The sequence below is a fragment of the Ascidiella aspersa genome, chromosome 2 (genome assembly GCF_963924565.1).
Source record: "Ascidiella aspersa chromosome 2, kaAscAspe10.2, whole genome shotgun sequence".
Lineage (NCBI taxonomy): Eukaryota > Metazoa > Chordata > Ascidiacea > Phlebobranchia > Ascidiidae > Ascidiella > Ascidiella aspersa.
The window spans coordinates 23,059,594-23,079,805 of record NC_139448.1 but is presented as its reverse complement, the minus strand read 5'-3'; the positions used below and the strand labels follow the sequence as shown (position 1 = coordinate 23,079,805).

The 20,212-nt window shown below is 33.1% G+C and overlaps 1 protein-coding gene across 2 annotated transcripts in view; it reads right to left on the bottom strand.

Moving 5' to 3' along the window:
* LOC146164355 (ran-binding protein 3-like) overlaps nucleotides 1–19,964 on the bottom strand; it is a 29,968-nt gene extending 10,004 nt beyond the window's left edge. Inside the window, exons 1-5 of one of the 2 annotated variants that reach the window (XM_083381205.1) lie at nucleotides 19,839–19,964; nucleotides 18,674–18,859; nucleotides 15,102–15,188; nucleotides 6,699–6,838; nucleotides 860–985 (exon numbers count right to left, since the gene is read on the bottom strand). In XM_083381205.1, the coding sequence (XP_083237331.1) occupies nucleotides 860–985; nucleotides 6,699–6,838; nucleotides 15,102–15,188; nucleotides 18,674–18,859; nucleotides 19,839–19,893 (594 nt within the window). In that variant the 5' untranslated portion in view covers nucleotides 19,894–19,964. Of the gene's footprint in view, nucleotides 1–859; nucleotides 986–6,698; nucleotides 6,842–15,101; nucleotides 15,189–18,673; nucleotides 18,860–19,838 lie in introns of both variants that reach the window. The other variant, XM_083381204.1, reaches the window with a different exon arrangement.
* Between the last annotated feature and the right edge of the window lie 248 nt (nucleotides 19,965–20,212).

The window sequence follows — 20,212 nt, the reverse complement described above, 5'->3', positions numbered from 1 at the left end:
AAAGTGACCACTGGCCAAAATATTGCCTTAAAGTGTAGGGAGATAGTATGGGACATGTGGGACACTTGTATGGCATGGGCCAGTTTAGTGTTGACATTTTGGAGACCTAGTTTAAACAGGGCCATGAAGGACACTGTTTTGTCACCTCATTTTTGGGGTTATGGGCGGGTAATGAGTGCTGTTAGGAACTAGGATTGGGTTTAAATGATTAGTAGTTAATGATGAAGTTAGGGGTGGGGTGTAGAGTTAGGTTAACAGTTGTATAGGCTTTATTCTGGCCATTTAGGTCTTATTCCAATTGGTTTAGGTATTTTTATTTGATTTAGGAGTGACTTTGACTCAGGTATTAGTCCTATTTTAGCGTTATTCCCAAAACTGTTTTATTCCGACATCAGTGTTGCTCTAATTTTCTTCTTATGGCTGGAGTCCTGCTGGGAACATTTCCCAATGCATAAAGTGACAAAACAATAGACTTAAATTTAGTAACATACATTTTACTGTTTCACTGCTGATCCAAAAGTTTTAACAAGTTCAGAAGAAATAGCTGAGGAAAGTCAACGTTTAAACTGTTTTGTAGAATGGTTTGCAGGTCACCATTGTAATAGGCCAGGTATGGCCACAGGCCGTAGTCTAGACATGAATGCTGTAGAATACTTTTAAGCCAAGTTCGGCAGTCTAACTTCAGGTAGAATGGGTCGTTGAATTTTTAACCCATATTTTTCAACTTTAAAAATGCTGCAAGTTTTAATGTCTAGCATGTGGTAAATATTAATTATATTTGAAAATTTCGTAGTAAAAAAAATCAAAAATATTTTAGTTCTCGTATTGGTAAAAAAAAAATTGGTAAAAAAAACCCTACCTTTGGCAGTTTCACATTATCTGAGGTGCTGTCAGGAACTGATGAGCTATTTGAACAATTTCCATTTAAAGCAGTAGTTTTTTTGTTCTCACTGTCTTGTGGTTGATTTGACGAGACATTAATAACCTGTAAGAAAAAAATCTTTGAACTAAACATAGACACTGTTCCCTGGGACAATAATTTAACAATTAGTAACAAAAAACACTAGCTTGCCAAGTAAACATTAGTACTGCCATTCTACAAGGATTTTAATTGGAAGCATGGCATTAAATGCTAAAAAAGGAAGTAAGATTTAAACTTATAACATGGACAATTCCTTGTATATACTTCTACCAACTGAGGAGCAAGACAAAAAACAACAAGGGCGCACAAAAATAAATTGGAGAGTACCAAAAAAGTTTTTGTCAGGATTTTACTCACTGTCCAAAATGGCAATGTTTTTAATGTAATTGGGTCACCCGCGGTAAATTATCTTACTTTTTATGTAATGATAGTTACCGCAAAATTTTTCTCTATATGTATAAGACTAGTCTGTAATTGACAAAACTTATTTTCTCTTAACCACATCTTGTATTTTAGCTGACTTGGCATACTCAGTTGTTGTGCTAATTGTGGCATAATAACGCCCGGGAAAAACAATCGTGTTTAATATTGCAGGTGGCAAAAGGCGAGCTTGTAATTTAGCGCAGTCCCGTATGTGGAACTTAGGAAAGTGCACTGCTGATAGTCTAAACATGATTCTACCAGAATCAATCACATATATTTCATTGCCTTGGTGAATTTTTCGCCCAAAGTTAACGATTAAGTTGCAAAAGTAACATTTCAAATCAAGTTAGTCAAAAAATGTTGAACCGACACAAAGCAATGTTTTAAAAAACAAGACCGAATTGCTGAAGAACTGAAGTGTTGCATTGTACTCAATATATTGGCAAAATATTAATTTTTGGCAACATCCTGGATATGTATTACAGTTTACACAACTGATTCAAATGACAGTTGTTCAGAATGTTAAACTTTTTGGAGATTATATTTTTATTACCACAATATACATGTTAGCAAATTATTTTGTGATTAATTGCTGTGACTGTGGGCCCTGTAGGGTATATTAAGATTAATCCTTCCCCGAAAGAAAATTGAGGTGAAATAAAAATATAGTTAGGATTTCGTTATTCTAGATTCAAAACCTAAGTTCTAGAATCCACTGGGATTCTACTTTAAACATCCCTAGTTATAAGGTCAACATTAGGCCTATGTTCAACAAGCTTACAGGCATGACGCTGCATAGATGTAAAGCAATAGTTTAAAGAGGTATCTTTATAGGGAATTATTTAAATACCTAACAACCTCATTTGAACCAAATACAACTAAAATGTAATGAATTTTGTATAACATTTGAAAAAATTAACGAATGACTAGTTTACTACTTACCATACGGGCAAAAAGTTATTTTTCGGCAACCCCCTGTTAAATTTATTATGTTTTGCTGTGTTTTACATATTGGTGCATCACCGTTGCAGTGAAAGTGCTTTGCACAGATATTTTTTGGAATTTAACCTTTTTGAAAATTAGTTTTATTACAATATACCAAAGGTTCTTAAACTGTGCATCAAGACGCCCTGCTGTGTCTTTTAATCTTCAAAGGGTGTAGCACAATGATGCGCAATAAAACTCAACTATAGTAATAAAATGCTTCCAGATATTAATTATTATTAGGGCGATTATATTTTGACTTGTCAAAAAAGGTCAAAATTTTGTCAAAATTAGTTAAATTTTTTCATGTGAAAATCGATTAAAAATAACAAAGGTAATTTTGCCACCCAGGCCTAGTTTATTGAATTAGGTTCAATTCGAACTTCGTTTGGACAAATGTTTTCAAAAGTATTTGCTATCTTTTTTCGCTTGTGATTTGCAATTATATCATTTTCTATTTTGACAAAATGCTAGGTCTCTGTCATATATTATCAAAGCATTTTAATTGGTTTTGCATAAACCCGAAAAGATAACTGATTTGTGTTTGCCTCGTAGTAAGAAACATCAAAAACATGTGGTTGAAGACGCTAACACACTCATACAGTACTTCCAACAACAAAATTTTGGTTAAACTAATATAATTCTAATGGGTCAAAAAATAATTGCCCTAATTATTATTATTATTCCCTGACATGAGAATTCATTATGACTGAACAATCACATTTCTCAATTGTGATTCACTTTGATAAGCAACAAATAAATTAGTTACATCTGTGCCTATATATTATGGGCACTTGTTATAATATAGTGTATAATGTTGCAGTCAAAATGCAAATATACGATTGAAGGTGATAGTCTTATCAAAATTCTTGGTTTAAATTTATCATAAAAAATTGCGAGGAAACCCTAGTGTGTTATTTTGCACCGGGGTATAGGGCAGTAACAACACGAGGATGCCTAATTGGCTGTGCTCATTGGCAATGAGTGAAAAAAACAAAAAGTTTAACCCTCTTGTCCTATGGCTCCCCTGCAAGACCACATGTTATTTAAATTTATTTCGCTGTTTTGTATATGAATTTTACTTTGTCCGCTTTTTATACATAAATAAATGAAAATGATTAAAATTTCATTTGTCAGCATATATGCTGACTTTTGTGAAGAGGGTAACTTTGTCCAAGGGCTTATTAATAGACACACACCTGACAGGCAAGTGCAATTTTTATATTTCATGTTTACCATTGAGCTAGTCAAATTATGATTTTAATTGTTGAATATGTGAAGTTCAATAAAATAGATTTAACAGATAAGCAAGATACAACATATTCATTTGATTTTAAAAGTAAACAATATTATAAGTCGTTTAGGTTAAGAAAGTTTTTTTTTATTACAAGTAGGGATGTTCAAAGTAGAATCCCAAGGTATTCTAGAATAATAGGTTTCGAATCTAGAATAACGAATCCAGAATAGCGAATCCTAGTATATTTTTATTAAATTATTCAACCTTGATTTTGCTTGGGGAAGGGATTAATCTTAATCTACTCCAGAGGGCCCACAATCACAGAAATAAATTGCCAAACAATTTTCTAACATACGTATATGATAATAAAAAAATCTCCCATATGTTTAACATTCTTAACAAGTGTCATTTGAAGCAGTTCTGTAAACTGTAATATGTTAACTGTCGAGGTTGTTGTCAAAACTTATATTTTTGCCAATAGTGAGTACAATGAAACACTGTCCACAGAACTCTTTAGCAAATCGGTCCTGTTTTTTAAAGCATTGTTGGGTCTTAGTGCTTTTTTGACTAACATGATCTGTTATGCAGTCAAATAATGTACTGCAAAGAATACAAAGTTATTATTGACATAACGAATTCTTGACAATTACGTTGTGCATAACTCCATAACCTCGCTGAATATTGGCCTAAAGTTGACCTTAAGTAACCCTATAGCGCATTTTGTGGACGGTCAGCACGTTTTACAACGTAATATTACTTTTGCAACTTAACGCATTGCGAACTCCACACCAGACATTGCACGTTAATCGCTCGCCCAATAACGCTTGATTGGCACTTAATTATTAGACGAACGTTATCGCGAGACGCGGTAATTAGTCGCCCGAAAAAACGCTGATACTGCACTACATCGTTACATTTAAAGCAAGCGCCATAAATTGGTCGCCGCAACAACAGGCCAACTTACCACTATCTACAATTAGGCGCAACAATCGGCGGTAAAACATTAAATTATATCGGTTCCAATTACCCGAAATAAACGTCAGAATTGGATTCGAATCCCGTCTGGATTCGAATCCAAGAATTCGATATTCTACTTTGAACATCCCTAATTACAAGTATGTGTATTAGCAAAATGAATAAATATTTATTAGTTTTTTTTGTTACTTATCCTGTTCATGGATGTTAGTGCCATATTCTAATTGCTCCTATTCTGTATTTAGGTTGAGAAAGTGTAAGAGTAGTCCTGATCTGTTTGGTCATATTTGTGTGATCAGAGACAAGCAACAGAGTAACACTTTAGATATCAAAAAGTTGTACAAACTGTACTTATGTACACTGTACAGCTCTATCAACTGGTTTACACAATTGGCTAAACAACAAAGCACATTGGATGCCTTTTCCTGTTCCCCATGTTACATAGAGAATACCATATTGTGAATGTGAAAAGCTTCTCCTTAAACCCTATAGGTAAATTGTATATCCAAACTTTGATTTAGCAAGGGATCTGTACCACATGATACCCTAATGCCTGTTCTGCTTCCTACTCAAGAATGTCTTAAATCCCTGATAAGTTGAAGATGTTGATGAAGGGAGTTTAACCCAGTAAATTTGGCCAGTTCGGATGAGAACCAAACAATTGTTCAAAAACAATTCTGTTTTCCAGACAGGTTTAAACAATATTAGAGATGTGTCTCTTTCTAAAAAAAAGTCAAAACTGTTACATTAAGATTAAAGATAAATATGTAGTATTAAGAAATTATATGAAATAAAACTTTGGCTTGATTCATTATGTCTTTAATTGTGAATTGTGTATTGTTCTTTTTTATTCGGTGTACATGAACTCCTGTTTCATTAAAGTTCACGTATGGAATATTCAATTCACTTATTTGTTGAATGTACACTTGCCAATACCTTAACACAAAAAAGCCCTCTATGGAGAAAACCAAACTATTTCTATGGTGGACCAGGTGCAAACAAAAGACAAAAGATGTATTTTGAATTTTATTTAAACACCCTCGGCTTAAGCTGTTTGAACTAATTACTAGAGATGTTCAAAGTATAATATCGGATCCTTAAATTTTGAATACAAATTAGATTCTAACCTAATTTTTCCGTTTATACAGCGTATTTTGAACTGGTATACTTTATTTGATTTATTGCACTAAGTTGGCCTTGCTTTTAAGTGTCAATCAAATTTTATTTAACATACATATATATCAGGGTTTCCCAAACTGTGGTCCGCGACGACTACACAGGTGGTCCGTGGCGATATGACAAGAAACTAAAAAGTCGCACATATACGTTGTATAGTACGTACTCTTTCATATATGATTGCCGCAGTTATTCACAACTTAATAATTTCGAAAGCTTTTGCTATCCAGTATCGTAAATCTTACTTGTTGCACCTTTGTTGTAGTCAAAGAGTGGTTTACAAAAAATACTTGGATTCCTCGTCTATGACGTAATAATATAATACTATCGCCATTCAGAATTTGCGGCTTTGTTGAGATCATTCTAACCGATTGCCTACTCAAAAGTTAGTGAAACGAAGCAGAAAGAATCAATGGCATTCGTCCCATTGATGTTGTCAGTTTTGTAAATAATTAAAGTTCGGTTTTATTTATTATTTGCTTTGTATTGCGGTCCACGAAAAAACAGATTTACAAATATTGGTCCGTGGTCCACAAAAGTTTGGGAAACCCTGATATATATATATATATAGAACTTGCAATACAGTAACTAAAACACGACAATGTCTTATAAATAAGACTTAATTGTTTATTGTTTTATTAACAATACTCTACAATGCAAAAAAGTTAAATCATAATTCAAAATGTATTATGAATAAATGTTCTGTAATTGTTATTCCAGATTGGAAACCTAATATTCTATAATACTTTGAAATTCTACTTTGAACATCCTTACTGATGACAGTGAGCTAAACTTTGACAAAATAGAATAACAAACTACATTAGCTTTAACAAAAAAGGAGGGGCCGGCTCGCCCCCTAACCCAATCCCTGGATACGCCACTGATCACAGTGGAACATGATAAGAAAGAAATTTTAGTTAGGGCACAAAAAAAGTTGCCACTTATTAAAAGACAACAAAGATCAACAATAATGATCCCAACCTCATTTGCAGTTTCAGGTTGAGAATCTGCCTCATGACTTGCATCTACCTGTTGAACCATGTGAAGAAATGGGTTGCTGGAAGACACATATGCAGGAGCACTGTCTCTGTTCACTTCAGCCAAATTTTCTTTCTGCTCCACTGCTATATGAATGAAATACAACACAATATTTATAAGCACCACAAAAAAGCGATATTTCTTATGCTAAAATAAGCAGAATAAGAAAGGGAAGCTGAAATTTTAAAATGTAAAAACACCGTTTTTGTGTTGATATAACTTTAAAAGCAAAATATTGTTTGAGTACCTGCAATCATGAATACCGAGTTTGGGGTTCTTAAGAGGTGTCTGCCCAGCAAACACAAAACGTTATACAACCATTTTACAAGTGGAAATACGTCAAAACACAACAGAGTAAAAATGTTATATCTTGGTTCTTCTCGAACGTTGTTCTGTTTACCAAGCTAAAACTAATGTTCAAATGTTATTATAACATAAAAATGAAGTTTTTAAATAACCAAAAACTACAACGTCTATGAAACGTTAAAACAAGCGTTTAAAAATCGTAAGTCATGAACATTTATTAGTACGTTAACGTTGCGTTTTTTATGATGTTAGTGTTACTTCAATAGGCAACATTTAAATGCAATTTTTTTAACATTTTTCCCATTACGTTCAAAAGTAGTACCTTCTAAAGGTATTTAATCATACGTTAACCATAAGAATTTAATTAATGTAATATCAACGATATAAAGCAACACATAAACAGTAGTTTTTATTTTTATTTTATAGGACGTTAAAAAAACGTAAAACACACTATAGGTTTTAATAAATACCCCATTTAACGTATGTGATTAGACATTAATGTTATAAAAAAAAAAGTAAACCTTAATAAGTAACTTTAATGAACATAGCTTTGTTTTAATCATAAATAACGTTTAAAATCAGTACCCTTTTAACAGAGCTATTTAAACGTCAGAGTGAGTTGTGAATAAAATACAATTACTTAAACGTCTATATGTAAATTACACATTTAAAAAAAGACACGCTTATATAACGTTTTACTTATGAACTTATTTTACGTACATCGTTAAACGTTAAAGTTTTGAAAAAACATACTTTATGTAAACCTTGCTGAGTAATGTTTTAAAATGCAATATTATTTTAATTATAAATAACGTTTAAAATCCGTACTCTTTCAACAGAGTTATTTAAACGTTTAAGTTGTGAATAAAGTCCTGTTAGCTAAACGTTTACATGAAATTTATAAATGTATAAAATAAAGTCACTCTTATATAACGTTTTACATGAACTTATTTTACGGATATGATTAAACGTTGGGGTTTTAAAAAAAAACGTTATTTACTTTGTTGGAAACATTTAAATATATTAGTTTCATTTTAACGTATGATAAACTCTTAAATAAGTTTTGCTATGATCCTATTTAAAGTGCATGATCAAACGTCTAGGTTTCGAAAAAAAAAGATTTAATCTCTTAGTTCCGAAGTAACATATGATATGTAGCTTACTTTAATTTTGAGGCAAAAGCACCTTGGACTTAATTTTTTAGTTACGTTTGGAATCCTAACGTTTGAAATTGAGTTAATTTAACATTTAAGGTGCGAAAAAAAAACATTACCAAATTGATTGTTGGAAATAATATACATGCAATATAAATTGTTCAAGTGAATTGTCAAACAAACGCTTATTTGGTTTACAAGTTTATGAAGCATATTGCATATATTCTGACAATAGATATAGGTTGCTCTATTTAAAGCAGGGAGTCGAACTGGAACCAAACCGCAAGTTTATAAACCGGCCCCTTGACATCAAACAAATCGCATGCAATCCTTACGTGCCCCGCGGGAAACAGCGCTATTGGCATAAATGGCATCCTGCTGGCTCGCAACGACCTCCCACCCTGTCCCGTTTTGCTACCGCGCATATAATTTTACTCCACACGACGTCCGATTGGCCGATGACATCATTTTTTGTTTGTCACTCCTCGGTGAGATATTTGTTGTTGCTTCATTGATAAAATGCGCTCAAAAGATGATTCGATTATATAGGGAACACGTAAAATCAACAGGTTAAAAAAAGCATTGTTACAAAACAATGTGGTTTCTTACTAAATAGCAGCAATTATTTAAAAATATCATTCACAATTCCAAAATAAAACTGTACTGTGAAATCAGTTTGAAAAGCTGCTCTGTGGCCCAAGGATTTTCGTACCCCTTGATGTTCAATCTCGTACCCCCAAGGGGTACCCCGGTTGGGAACCCCTGCTTTTCAGGTTTCTATAGGTAAAATGGTGCAGTGTTTATTGAATATTATGAATTTTGCGATGTTTACGAAGATATTGCGACTATATCTAAACATTTGAAATATGCTTTATTACATCTGTGGAAAGTTTGCATATCTGGGATATTGACAATGGATATATCCGCAAAAATTGTCATTGAATAGAGACTATATTGTGGAATTTGAAGACTAGTTACATATTCCTAATTAAAAAGTCGGCTGCTAATTAAGGTAACGTTGTAATTTATTTTAATTTTAATTTACCTAAATAGCATACTTAATAAATTTATTACATAAACTGTATGATTTTTGTTCATTTTATATGGGCAACAAAGTTTTTTTTAACACTTGACTTTATTCTTATGTTTGAGTTGTGCCCAAACCGCTATTATAAGACATATGTGCATAGCCCCTTTCAGAATTTTGCACATCCAAAATTTTTACCCACACAATATCCCTAGTGCATTTACTTTTCTTTATTTGGCGGATCCAAGCTCCCATTTTTAGTAACAGGCATAAAATGTCACCAGGATAGTAATCATGGGATGCCTTCACAGACTATGACAAATTACTTTATTTAAAATATTTTTTAATGTAAGTGTGAAGAATGACACATTTGTTTAACTTTTACCCACAAATAACCATTAGGATTTTTAAATATTATATTTACACGCAGTTTAAATATTAAAAAATACACTTCAAAAGCAATTTTGTATTGCACTATATATTGTAGATTTTAACTAAAATTAAAGGCAGATTTACAGGACTGCTTACCAGATTACGTTTATAACTAAGTACATTACAGATTATGTTTCTTACCAAGCAACACAAAAGGCTCAAACAGAAAAATGTGTTAATTGTGTTGTGTGGCACTTTCTTCATATAGGACAAAATATATTCGTTTGACAACACCTGGTTATTTTTTTCTGTATTTATCAGATGAAATGGCTTAAAACTGCATTTTTGTTTTTACATTTTTTATAATTCATCGACCATTGAGCCTATAATTTAACGTTTTTTTTTTCAAACTATAAAGATTTACTTTATTAAATTTATAAAGGTAAAATGTTTTAAAGTATGGATTGTAATAAAAAAAGAAAGTTTTGGCTAATTGTAATCAACATTACGTTCAATGTGCAGTTTAGGCCTATATAAAACCATCATTATTTGTATGAACAACTTTTAGTTTAAAGTGTTTTAAAACTAATTTTTTTATCTTTCTGCGAAACCAGTAAAAATCAACTAGCCTATTTGCGATTGGAAAAGAGAACATTCAACCCAAATATATTCCTTAAGTTATACTATACACAGTTGTCAATGTCTTTGTGTGAAATGTTGTACGCAATTCCAATGTAATCAAATATTTGCAAGCTTTTAGTATTGCGGTTGTTATTTAAACAATTTATTACTTAAACCAGAGGTGCACAACCTGCGGCCGACAATAACATGTTTAGGAAAATAAAGTTGATGGCCGTACGTTGGTACAAACTCGTGTTTACTTACTGCCAAAATAGGAATTTTAAAAGTGGTAAAACTTTTTTCATTTTCGTCTGTCTTTATTGTGTTTTAGTTCTTTTGCACTATTTGTTACAGAAGGTAATTGTAATATTGTGCGTTGCGTTATTAAAAAAATTAAGTCCATTTAAATTAAGACATAAACTGTTAAATTAAGACATAAATGCTGGTATTTTTTAAGAATATGGGACTATTTTTTGCGCTTTACGCGATTAGACTTTTTCAGTTGTATGGTTTCGCACGAGTTCGTTAGAGAACTTCATGTATTTTTAGAATTAATTGGTTTATGACGCCGCATTATAACATCAAAAATATTCTAATGACGGCCGTATGAAAAATAAAGACTATCAATAGGGCTGTTACAGCTAAAAGGTTATGCACCCCTGACTTAAGCAAATAAATCGTTATCATTTAGAAATGTATATCTAACAGATATATATTTCTGAATTTGGTTATTTTATTTCCATAATAACACAAATTATTTTTAGGAACATCGAGATGCCAGTATCCAGCAGTGACATGTCCTCATCATGCACAGCAGTACTCCATACGTTGGGCAAGACTAATATTTATTTAGTTTATGTCGGATGTCACCTAATATGCCATCCAAACACAAATAATACCTCAGGTTCTACTGTTACGTTTCTTTTATCAACTTTGATTTTTAACAAAATTTTAAAGCAAGCACAACGTTGTGAGAATGTTTCTGATAGGCTACACATTTACATCCATATGACATTTTCGGACAACGTTATAGGAAAGTCAGTAATAAATGTTCGCGTTTTATGTTTGTAATATTTATCGTTTTACAAACGGTAGTTAGAGTCTACACAATTACGCCCATACAACATTTCTGTGCAACATTATAGGAAAGTTAGAATTGACGTAATATATGTCGTTTTAAAAATGATGCTAAGAGTCTACAGTTTACGACAAAACAATGGCCTGGAAAAACGTTATTGGTAGTTTAATTAGTCCGATGAAAAACGTTTTCGCAATGGGAAATTATTTGCTGGGTGAGCACCCCATGCAAAAACTTGGGAGCGCTCAACCGACCCAAAACAAAGACAAAAATACGAGTAAAAATGCAACTTTTTAAGTTGGGAAACTATTTGCACATAATTTAAAACAAAATAAACCAGCTTATTTAGCCTTTTGACCCCTAGAAGGAGGTCATTTTATTTTTTTGCTACTTTTATACTAAAATTATTAGCTACCAGAAGTCATACTGTTTTTTTGCCTGTAATCATTCAACTTACAATTTGCTTGAGCACGGGCGCCATAACTACCACATATTTTTTATGCCTCACAATTAAAAATAAGAAATTTTAACCTTAAAAATTAAAATTTTGACAAATTTTGACCTCAAAATACATTTTTTGACAATTTTGCCTATTAGAAAATAAATTTGTTTTAAAAACAAATATTTTGTGTCTTTGGTGTCGTCCACCACACGTCTTAGATGTTTTACTGACAATTGGTGGTTTACAAATTAAATATATTTTGTTAGGATTATGCAAAACTCTTAAGAGTTTACTTGATATTTTTGGCATATCAAAAAGACAAACAACTGTAAAAATGCTAGTGAAATACTAGACGCGTCATTGTTTTAGAAAAATGTTGTTTAAACAATTGATCTAAACATAATAAAATGGAAAGTTTGTAAGTCGGCAGTCGGCTACATCTTCGCTATTTAGGGAGACACAGACAGAGCAAAGTGGCTTATTTTAGGGAGACACAAACAAAGCAACGGGGCTCATTTTAGGGAGACACAAACAAAGCAACGTGGCTCATTTTAGGGAGACACAGACAGAGCAACGTCGCTCATTCTGCTCCCTCTTAAGCGAGTCGCCGAGCAAGTGGGAAAAATAAAAAGAAAGTCGTGTGCTCACAGACAGAAAAAAATGTGTTTCTTTCTATGAGAGAAAAGTCTTGCATCTCAAGCGAGCACCCTCGCAAACCGGTCACGGGTGAGCAACTTTTATTTTTAAGGCGTTTGTCAGCAATTCTGGATCGATAAATGTCGCTACATATTTTGTTGCTGTACTATAAAAAAACGTGTGAAAGGAGGAATTTAATTTCAATCCTTATAAGTCAAGGGATGACCAGCGCTTTGGTAACAAAAGGCTCAAGGCAAAAAAACATAACATGTTATGAAATTTATTGTAACCGTGTTGCAAAAAAATTGCAAAATTTAGACAGAGTTCGCAAAACATCGCACTTGCTGTCACAGTTTGAACACTAAGCAGATTTACTTTTCAAATGAGGTGATTGAGGCCAAAGTCTAACGACTTCTTACAATGGGTTTAACCACGCAATACTTAGCAGAGGTCGCAAAATATTGGGTTCATTGCAGCAGTTTAACAGAAAGCATTTGTTTTTTCAATGAGGATTTCTTACGTTTGACTCATTTTAGCACCGGGATTATGTATTTGCTTAAATATTATGCTATCAAGCAAGTCTTAACAAATTGCTACTACAATCTGAAGTTTTACGTTTGAGAGTTATTGTCAATTGACAACTGTCACAGGTTTTTGTTACGTAAATTATGCGAGACGTCTTCAGCCAAGGTTGTGTGTTTAGTAGCTCCATTTTAAAAAGCACACAACGTTGCAATTTGGTTTGATATTAAATACCCCATGTTTTTTTTAAATCATCGGCTATATCATGTAGCTTCAGCAAGCTTATACAATGCTGGTAGCACGTGAATTAGTAATTAAATGGTCACAGCGTGTTCGCGACTTTCCATTAGTGACCTATTTCAGACACAAAAGTGCTTTTTAGGTTATACGTTAATTTGTTATCTTTAGATTGTTTTAACCAAATGAAAAAAGTACTGGGAAATTACGGAGACAAAGAATTAGATCTTTAGAGCCACACAGATAAGTCAAAGAACTAAACACGCCATTCCGCTTTCACATTAATGCCGCTTTCACCAAGGCTGTGAGTGTTACTCTGATTGTGGGGAAGCATAAGTTAACCAATTTTAGGCCCACAATATGGCATGATTTTATATTTTTATTTAGTGACCTGTAGTAGAAACGTTTAGGCATAAGGAAATTTGTTATGACATTTAAAAAAATATGTTTGCATTATTTATGCCACTTACGAAGATCTTACGCTATCCGTAACATTACTTTCGGGTTATATGCTGATTACCTAACTTAGCTTCCACAATTATGGGCTATAACATGAGGCAATTAGTTTAACATGTTACAACGTAATGTGCAATAGTAATAAAGAAACACAGTATGATGGATTGTTTCATTTTGTTTAAACAGATAAAATTTAGGTAGACTTTGTACATTATGATGGTAAATATTCTATTTAACCTGGGCAAACGCTAAATTTTGTTTAGTACTCGATAAACTAGGCCTGGGTGAACAATTCTACCAGCAGCTCACTATACCGTATATTGCCTAAAGAAGATATATAACAGTTAAAATGTCGTTAAATAATACCCAAAACTATTGTTTTAAAGAACTTTTAATTGAACGATAATTTCAAAACGATTACAATAGTTTTTTTTCAGTTTTGTAAGCGATTTATGGGCTTTTTAATCGAATTTGACTTAAAAAAATTTTGCCTTTATTTGAAAAGTAAAAAAATAATGGCCCTACTCGTAATACAATTTTTATAAAAAATACAAAACATGGTATGAAAAAAACAACTTAAGAAACACTGGTTCCGCATAAAACCTTTCCAAAAATACAATAAAGGGACATTCACCAAAATGAGATTAAGTACAAATTTTGTTTTTTCACATTTATTGAACTAAAATAAACTCTGCCAAACAACGCTATTTTTGTCTGTTATTTGCACCTGGGGGTGATTGATCAATGATCATAGATCCAGGCTATTTTTTCTCCATAGCGCATCTTTTAATATAGTCAGTAAGTCAGAGTTGATGGCTGTTCGCGGTTTGCACTAATACCTTGTGTTGGTTTAACAAAGACCTCTTCAACTAAAAAGCAGATTTAATAAAAAGTGTTCTAAATTTGGCGCTTTTAATGATAGTCACCACTTAAATTATAATTCTTTAGGCAAATTTAATAGACTGGGATTTCTGTGCAATTGAGGCAATTATTTTTTCCCTTAACGCTTGGATTTTAGCTGATTAAGCACACAGCTGGAGTACATATGTTGCAAAAATGGTGACCTGGTAACACCCAGGATAAAAAATTTCTTCAATTTGTATTGCCCTTATTAAATAGAGTGTGCGCAATTAAGCATATTCCCATGCTCAGCAGCTACTGTCCGACAAGATTAGGAACAATGCATGTGTTAATAGAATGTTTTTACTTAGGTATTTCTCTACTTAGTAGTGTCATTAACCACAGACTACACATAGCGGCTACGATATGCAGAGCGTAATTACCACAAACTGATGTGCACATACACATAAAAAGTTATAGTGTTTTCTCAAAGCAGTTTATCAGCCATAAGAGCAAACAATTCTCTCTGTGCATTGCATGGTTTAATATAGTTTAAGCAAGTTTACTGTATATACATGGGGACATTAAGAAACAGTTGGCTAAAGTACAAGAATAAATATGATAGGCATAATAATACATAATCATAAATCACCACCTGAGGTAGTTGAGATTACACTTGCTCGAGCATTTAGTTTTGGAGGTTGCAGAAACTTGCATTTTGTTGTCGATGAATCAACAGCGCCTGTTTAGAATATAGAGTTTCAACTTGTTAACCCAACAACTTTTGCTTTATAAAAAAGTTTAGGTTTTAAAAAAAATGTTGTGCTCCACTTTTAACAATGTGGTTCATCTGATTTCATTAATGACGATTTAGCCCATCATTTTTAAGACTTCTGGTGTTGGAGTTTGAAATAAAGGTTGTGTTTGTAAAACAAAAGTACAATGTATAACACAGGGATGTCCAACCCGCGGCCCGCCTGATACTCACGTGCGGCCAACCACTTATTCTCACTTTCAATATCCTTTATTTAAAACAATTGTTTCGACTATCATCAAAACGTGTAGAACGCGCAGTATTTGATGAAGGCATAATCTCATATTTTTTCTGAGACTATAATTGAGTCTAATGCCGCATTTTAACGGCCATCGAACGCTAATGTAGCCATCATTGTTAAGAAAGGTGTGTGTTTTTGCGGACAGTTTTAAGGAAATATATCAGCTGTGTCGTACCATGGCATAATACGGTATGTAAACTCAATTTGTTATGACGTGACGAAATGACATAACTTATGACAACACCCCTTTCATTTATTGGGTTTTGCGGTCCATCAAAATTTTTGAAGTGTCAATTTGCGGCTCATTCTGTTAAAAGGTTGGACATTCCTGGAATAACACATTTTAAATTTTAGAAAACACATTCAGGAGTTTGTCGTACAAAGGCAAGACATTTCCAATTTTTTGAAGTGAAATATATATTGCATTTTTATAGTTTATGTCTCACAGGTTGATTGTTTAGTCACTTTAATCCTTATTTGGGTAAAGCCTCTAACCAGTAGGGATGTTCAAAGTAGAATCCCAGGGTATTCTAGAACTTTAGGTTTCTAATCTAGAATAACAAATCCAGAATATTGAATCAGTAGTATGTTTTCAATAAATTATTTGACTTCAATTTTGTTTGGGGGAGGGATTAATCTTAACATACCTACAGGGCCCACAGTCACAGCAAAAAATCGCAAAATCTATTGTAACTAGACGGTGGTGCGGTTGTTGTATATGTATATTTTCAGGGTTTACTCATTAGTGTATATTTTTATATTTTTAATTTTTTTTTTTGGGGGGGGGGGGGGGGGTGGTTAGTGGACTGTTATAAATAGCGTCAATTATCAGGATTACTTTTAAATAATATTAATTTGGCTTTAGTTTGTGGTTTAGTATAAACATTGCCTGTTCTACAGTTTCTGCAAGCAAAAACAAATATGGGCTGAAATTCTTCCGCTTTCAGTCGTTTTGCAATAAAAATATTTTATTCATTTAATCCTTTTTATTTGTGCCGCTTTAAAACCAAAAATCATTATCAGAGACTGACAAACAGGCACTTGACGCCTAAAAGCTTTACCTTCAAAAAACCTTTCAAGTTTTTTGGTTTATGCTCCATTCTGACGACACAGTTCACGAACATCATATAAATGAAGCCTTTCGCAATGCCTCCCTGTGTTCTACGATGAGTAAAACTTTATTACAATTGGCCTTGCCTCTTTATGTATTTCCGCGATAAAAAAGTATTTGGGGAATGATCAAAACATATCTTTGAAAAAAGAATTTACGCAGATAATGCGTACAACCATGTTTTAAATTTTGGCCAGCCGACATGTTTAAAAAGCAAATATAATCAATCTCTTAAAATGGTGTACAGCCTATGGTTTGCTATACTTTTGCAAACTTTTGCTCGATAAATTTTTACCATAGTTTGATCCGAGCAATAACTGTTTAAACTGACTTTAAATCTGTTGTTTCGAGCAATATACAAAAAACTATTTTATGTACATAATACGCCCTCCTTTTAAATAAAAAAATGGCCAATTTAAACCAAATAAACACAGTGTTCTTAAGATTTATTTTTGTATGATGCCGTATGTTATGACGTAGCTTGTAATGTTGTCACTAAAAATGCATTTAACTTTAGCATTTTGCTTGCTGCGCCCTTGTACAATTTTAATTTGTTTAGGCCTTGTGTTAATATGTTTGACTAAAGTAACATGCAAAACATGTACAAACAGAGAGGTGTACACTGCCTCCAGGTTTTGCATTTAAGTTTGCGGCGGTAAAATGTGTTGTTTCGTAAAAGTAATAAGTTATTTTTTACTGAGAGAAGTCTCTTTTTAAAAGGCAAGTCGCACGCACCATGTCTTTCTAAGACGAGCCACCTTGCATAATGAAAGTCTCATGCGCGGGACAATAAAGCGCAGCAGGCATCCAGTCGCTTTGTCACTTCACGAGCTGGACAAAGCAAGCGAATATGACACATAGGTGCTAAACGTGGGTGTGCAGAGCGTTTTTAGACGGCCTGGGTTTCTGGCAGGGCATCAAAATGTCCTGAAATTTGACCGAAATACACGCGCAATTAATGTGCAAATTACGAGAGAAGCCCTCTTTCAAATCTCAGTAAACTATGATCACAAAGTAAAACCGTGATAGCTGCAATGTTACATCGGAAACATTGCACGCTTCAAACAATCGGCAAAATTAAACTCCAAATATCACCAAATTTGTTTTAAGCAAAATAAATTTTCGGCCCATATAATAAAAAAATAACCTCCTAAATGTTTACCATTCTTAACAATTGTCACTGCACTACCAGGCTACATTTAAAGAAAGTACTGTGAATGTGTCGCCACAGCGACAGGCTTTTTGTAAACTTATTACCCGAAATTAATGGCAAAATTGGACTCGAATCCCATAAAATCCAAGAATTCAATATTCTACTTTGAGCATCCCTACTAATCAGTATTTGTTTTTCTACTGAAACATTTTTAAAAACAGGAATGATGTTTTAGGTTTAACAAACTGAGCAATTTAAAACAAAATGGGGGGCTTTTAGTGAGATAAGCTGCTGCTGCTGTTGATGTTGGCAACTTGGAATTAAACATTACACTTTTGCCTAAAAAATCCGAAAAGGAAGCACAAATTTGCTTGTGCCCCTTCAGCATGCTTCTGCAATATCCAGACTGACCCCTCCTTTTCACGTTTTCCAATTGAGGCTTTTCATTATTTTTGTCAAGCATTTTTTTTTTAAACATAATTTTTTAACATTTTTTTCAAGCTAGTGTTAAAAGATATTTTTTCGGAGGAGTAGGGTAGCTGGGGTTTAGTTTCTTTATTGAGTGTGGTGAGTAAAAAAAATACAATGGATATGGATATTATCCGGCAGTTGCTGGGCGATATACATTTTTGAGGGAGGAACAATTTTTTATTTTTTTAGAGGGGACAAAAATATTTTTTTTATATGCCCCCAAATAGTAAAGAATCAAGAAATTTAAAATACAATTTGGTGAGACTTAAATTTGTAGACAGTGCTCCGGCATTTTTTTAAAGAGTGTTATTTTGTCTGAGTGAGTGTCTATTGGTAGTGGTACACTCTCAATGCTAGCTAGTCCAAATTTTAATTTAATGCCCAACCCTGAAACCACAATATTTTTAAAAGCTTTGAAAATGAAAAAAAAATTATACCTGCTATTTCATCATCTACAGCTTTTGGTTTTGCTTTGCCATGAATAAGTGTTGGCGGCTGAAGGCGGAATGTAGGTCGTTTTTCTTCTGGCTCATTCTCATCAGCATTTTCTGGCAATCCATCTCCAGCTCTCGGTCTTTTCATTATGCGTGATTTTGTTTCAGAGCTTTGAACCTTTTCCACTGCTGTAGAGTAATTTAGTACATTTAGTTGATTTAAGACATAAAAATCCAATGCAACTGGAATTTTGAGCTAAATAGATATGTTCAATACAGGATAAAACCTGGAGCTTTCATGCCACTAAGAATTGTATGGTGGCCCAGAATAAGAAACAATGTAGTCTGTATTAGTGTATGCCAATAATTAGACACAGTATCCACAGTGACAAGAATGACTATGCTGGTTGCTGGTGTGTTGTATTCAGTTATGTGTGACAAAATACCAAAGTTACATACTTCAACAGTGGTGATTTGAAAATAAAGTCGTTAGAAACATAGGCGCTGAACTCTAAAATATTGTATTTTTTTAATAATATACCCTGTGGTGTACGTGCCAACCTTCAATGGACCATCAGAGCTAAGACACATCATGTACGAAATACATCAGAAATTGAGCCTTCGATACTTATAATCATACACAATCTATTATCCATTGGATGCATTTGATATTAGACCATATACTTATCGTCGTTATGGGTATAATTTCAAAGATGTGCCGCCAAGATTTAAAGCCGTTTTGGTATGACACAAGTGACAAAAGGTTGCTGAACACCGGTCTATAGTACTAGCATATAAGCCTTTAATAAGTCTTACTCAATGAGAAGAAAAACTTCATGTAATACTACTTTTTTTTGTAGTTCTGTCAAGTTAGCTCTAAGCGCTGTTTCTTTACATTCTTACCAAGTCACACGAAATTAGTTCTCTTTTCATCGCTTGTTTTCTTGATGATTTGACTTTAGACCACCATTTAAATGAGTTTTAATTCAAGTTACACATTATGGCTGATTATTTCCTTGGTCACTAGCAATAAAACCATATTTTGTTTATTCAGGATAATGTACCAGGTGCCTTAAAAATGCTATGGCCTAAGCAGCATATTTTGTTTAAATCTCTTAAAAAATGTTTTTTGTTTTAAAAGCTAAAATTAAAATCAACATATACTTACAACTAGATCCTTCACTTGTGCTAAGTCGGATAGTTTCATCATCAGCTTTCTCCATGTTGTAAGTTTTTATTGTGATATACCAAAAATGATATAAGAATTCAGTTGAGTCTTATCCTAATCATTTCTGTACAAAGCATTAAATTATAATGAATATTATTGAGACATTCACTTAGAACCACAATCGGTGGGTGTGTGCTCTGTTTGTGTAGGTTATAGAAAATACTTACAAGACCAGTGCAATTTTAATACACAAATAGACAATGACAAAAAAAACAAGACATAATCTACACATTTTAAAGGATGTTGGGCAGGGATCGAACACTTTTTAACCAAGAGTCAAAATATTTTTTTAACTTTGACAGGGGGTAAATCAT